The sequence below is a fragment of the Galeopterus variegatus genome, unplaced genomic scaffold, assembly GCF_000696425.1.
Source record: "Galeopterus variegatus unplaced genomic scaffold, G_variegatus-3.0.2 Scaffold1759, whole genome shotgun sequence".
Classification (NCBI taxonomy): domain Eukaryota; kingdom Metazoa; phylum Chordata; class Mammalia; order Dermoptera; family Cynocephalidae; genus Galeopterus; species Galeopterus variegatus.
The window spans coordinates 117,122-119,966 of NW_007727870.1; the positions used below are offsets into that span (position 1 = coordinate 117,122).

Genomic DNA, 2,845 nt, shown 5'->3' on the forward strand with positions numbered 1-2,845 from the left:
TCAAAGAGACATACGTTAGCATAACATAATGACTAAGCAGTAGTATTTTCTTTTTTCTTTTTTTTTTTTGTCTTTTTCGTGACCGATAAGGGGATCTCAACCCTTGGTGTGGTGTTGCCCACACCACGCTCAGCCTGTGAGCGCACCGGCCATTCCTATATAGGATCCGAACCCGCGGCGGGAGCGTCGCTGCGCTCCCAGCGCCACACTCTCCCGAGTGCGCCACGGGCTCGGCCCATATTTCTAAAGACTTAGTATTTTAATAATACTTGTCTCTGGTTTTAATGTTAATCTTTTCATTTCAGTTTTTCAAGTATTTGCTTGAGAAAGTAATCAAACTGTGACCCATTTAAAATTTTAATATTTTCATTTGATTTTTAAAAAATTCGGAATCTTGTTTCTGAGTTTCTCTGCTTTATTATTTGTAATTCAAGATGATAATGGCAATAATATCTGATATACTATGTCTTCTGTGGTTTTGCAGATCACGAAGACTGATTTTTAACCTTGAGCAACATTTTGAAAGATGTTTTGATAGGAAAACACTCAACTTGATAGCATATTTTTTAATTACTCCATTATCTTATGCCATTTTATTTTCGTTGGTGGATAGCATTTTGTCATGTTTTAATCTTTGTGGTGGAAAAGTTGGTTAAGGCTTTTCTACATTCTTCTTTGTGGACTTGGAGGACGTTGACGGGATGAGCCGTTCTCCACGCTCCTCATCCTGTGGGGATGTGAATGTGTCTGGCTCCAGTCAGAGCTCAAGTCCCTCATGTTTCCTATTTGCTTTTTTTTTTTTTTTTTCCTTTGAAGCTTCTTAGTCCTTTTCTCTTGCACTGGGCGGTGAGTTCTGGTTTCTTGGGGCTAAAAGTTTGCTTTTCTCCTAGTCTCTCTTGCTTCTCTGATCGGCCTCGTCTAAGATCTCAGGGCTTTGGGGACTTGTTAAACAATTTGTAACTGTCTTTTAAATCATACTGAATTGGCTGAGATTTAAAAAGATGCAAGGAGTGGGGAGTGGTATTAGTTTTCTTTTGTTCTGTTACAGATCACCACAAATTTAGCAGCTTCAGACAGCTCCATTTATCATCTTAGTAAATCAGGTAGAAGTCAGGGGGCTTGGCTGGTCTCTGCTGGGGTCTTGCAGGCTGGAGCTAAGACATCAGCCCACTGGGCTTTGGACCAGAGGTGGGGAGGAATCCGCTTCCATGCTCACCCAGGGTGCTGCCACAGCAGGTCCTCATGGCTGTAGGACTGCTTCTAGCCAGGGAAAGTCTGCTTTCAGTGAGCTCATGTGATTACAGGGGCCCCAGAGACCAGACGGACACTCCTCATTCATCTCACCCAAAGCCAACTGATTAGTCACATTAATTACAGCACCTCCTTTGTGTCATGTAGTGTAACATAATCAGAGGCACGACATCATATAGTCACAGTCCTGAGGATTCAGGCACGATGCCTTAGGGCCATTTTTGGGACTGCATAGGCTTGCTGAGGTAAACCTCATTTGTCATGGACACTAAATAGAAGTATAGACCTAACCGTAACGTATCATTGCAGCCTGTGAGGATAGACGGTAGCATGAGGCCTCTGTGCTAATAAGCAGTCCAGGAGGCTTTGCAGGGGAACCTGGCACAACAGTGAGAGGTGGCCAAGAAGAGTGGGTGGGAAAGAACCTTCTAGGCAAAGGGGGGAAATACGTGCCAGTCCTTGAGACTTGAAAGTAGGTGAGCGTGTGAGGGGAGAGGGGTCACCAACAGGAGGTGGATGCAGGACTGTTGTGGTCTTATCAGGCAAGGATGCCAGGAGATTGGGGCACGGCTTGCACTGCGGAGTTCTCTGGGCAGCTCCCAGCAGACATCTTGGCATCTGTCCTTCCACTTTTCGGTTTCTCTTTTAACTTGAAAGCAATTAAATAACATTTTTTTAAAAAAGTAACGTACTTTTTATTAAGTGCCTTCTTATCTGCTTTTATTTCTGGAAGCTTCTATGACTTTCAGCAGCTTTTGTTTTATTTTATGTCTCAACATGGAATGGCTTTGCTGGAGTCCTGTTAATTAGCAATCTGAGTGGTGGCAGCAAGAAGAGTGTCACTGTGGTCTTTTTAAAAACCGTGTACTTCCTCAGAATGAGTTTTTTTCATGCATGCCTGTCTGATGGAACCCCAGGGAGGCACTGATGCGTGGCTGCTTCTGTGCAGGGGAGCGGCCGTTCCACTGCACGCTCTGTGAGAAAGCCTTCAACCAGAAGAGTGCGCTGCAGGTGCACATGAAGAAGCACACGGGGGAGCGGCCCTACAAGTGCGACTACTGTGTCATGGGCTTCACGCAGAAGAGCAACATGAAGCTGCACATGAAGCGGGCGCACAGCTACACGGGTGAGGAGCGCCCACGTGTGAGATGGCCGTGGCGCCAGGCATTTTGCACGGTGCTCGTGCCTGTGTGGGGGCAGCCTCAGTCGTGTGGAGGAAGAAAACAGGGTTTGGGGAGGCCAGTAGGTGGTGCCTTCAGGAAGGCGCAGAGTCAGGATCAGAAGCCTGTGCTTTGTTCCTTTAGCAGTTAGTATATTGGAGAGAGAGAGGAGAGAGAGAGAGACACACACACACACACACACACACACACACACACACACACACACACCCCCCCCCCCCCCCCCTCTCACACACACACACACACACACACACACACACACACACACACACACACACACGGAGGCACACCCCCCCGCCGGGCGGCCCCCCTCTCTCCACCTCACACACACACACGCACGCACAGCCCCCGCTGGGGGGTCCCCCCCTCTCCACCTCACACACACACACACACACACACACACACACACACGCACA

General features: G+C 47.6%; 1 protein-coding gene across 1 annotated transcript in view; it reads left to right on the forward strand.

Moving 5' to 3' along the window:
• The window catches only part of ZNF236 (zinc finger protein 236), a gene marked incomplete at its 5' end in the record, with an annotated part of 114,904 nt that overhangs the window by 108,770 nt on the left and 3,289 nt on the right, over positions 1–2,845 (forward strand). The window contains one exon of the mRNA XM_008578795.1: positions 2,201–2,377. Within this exon, the coding sequence (XP_008577017.1) occupies positions 2,201–2,377 (177 nt within the window). The remainder of the gene's footprint in view (positions 1–2,200; positions 2,378–2,845) is intronic.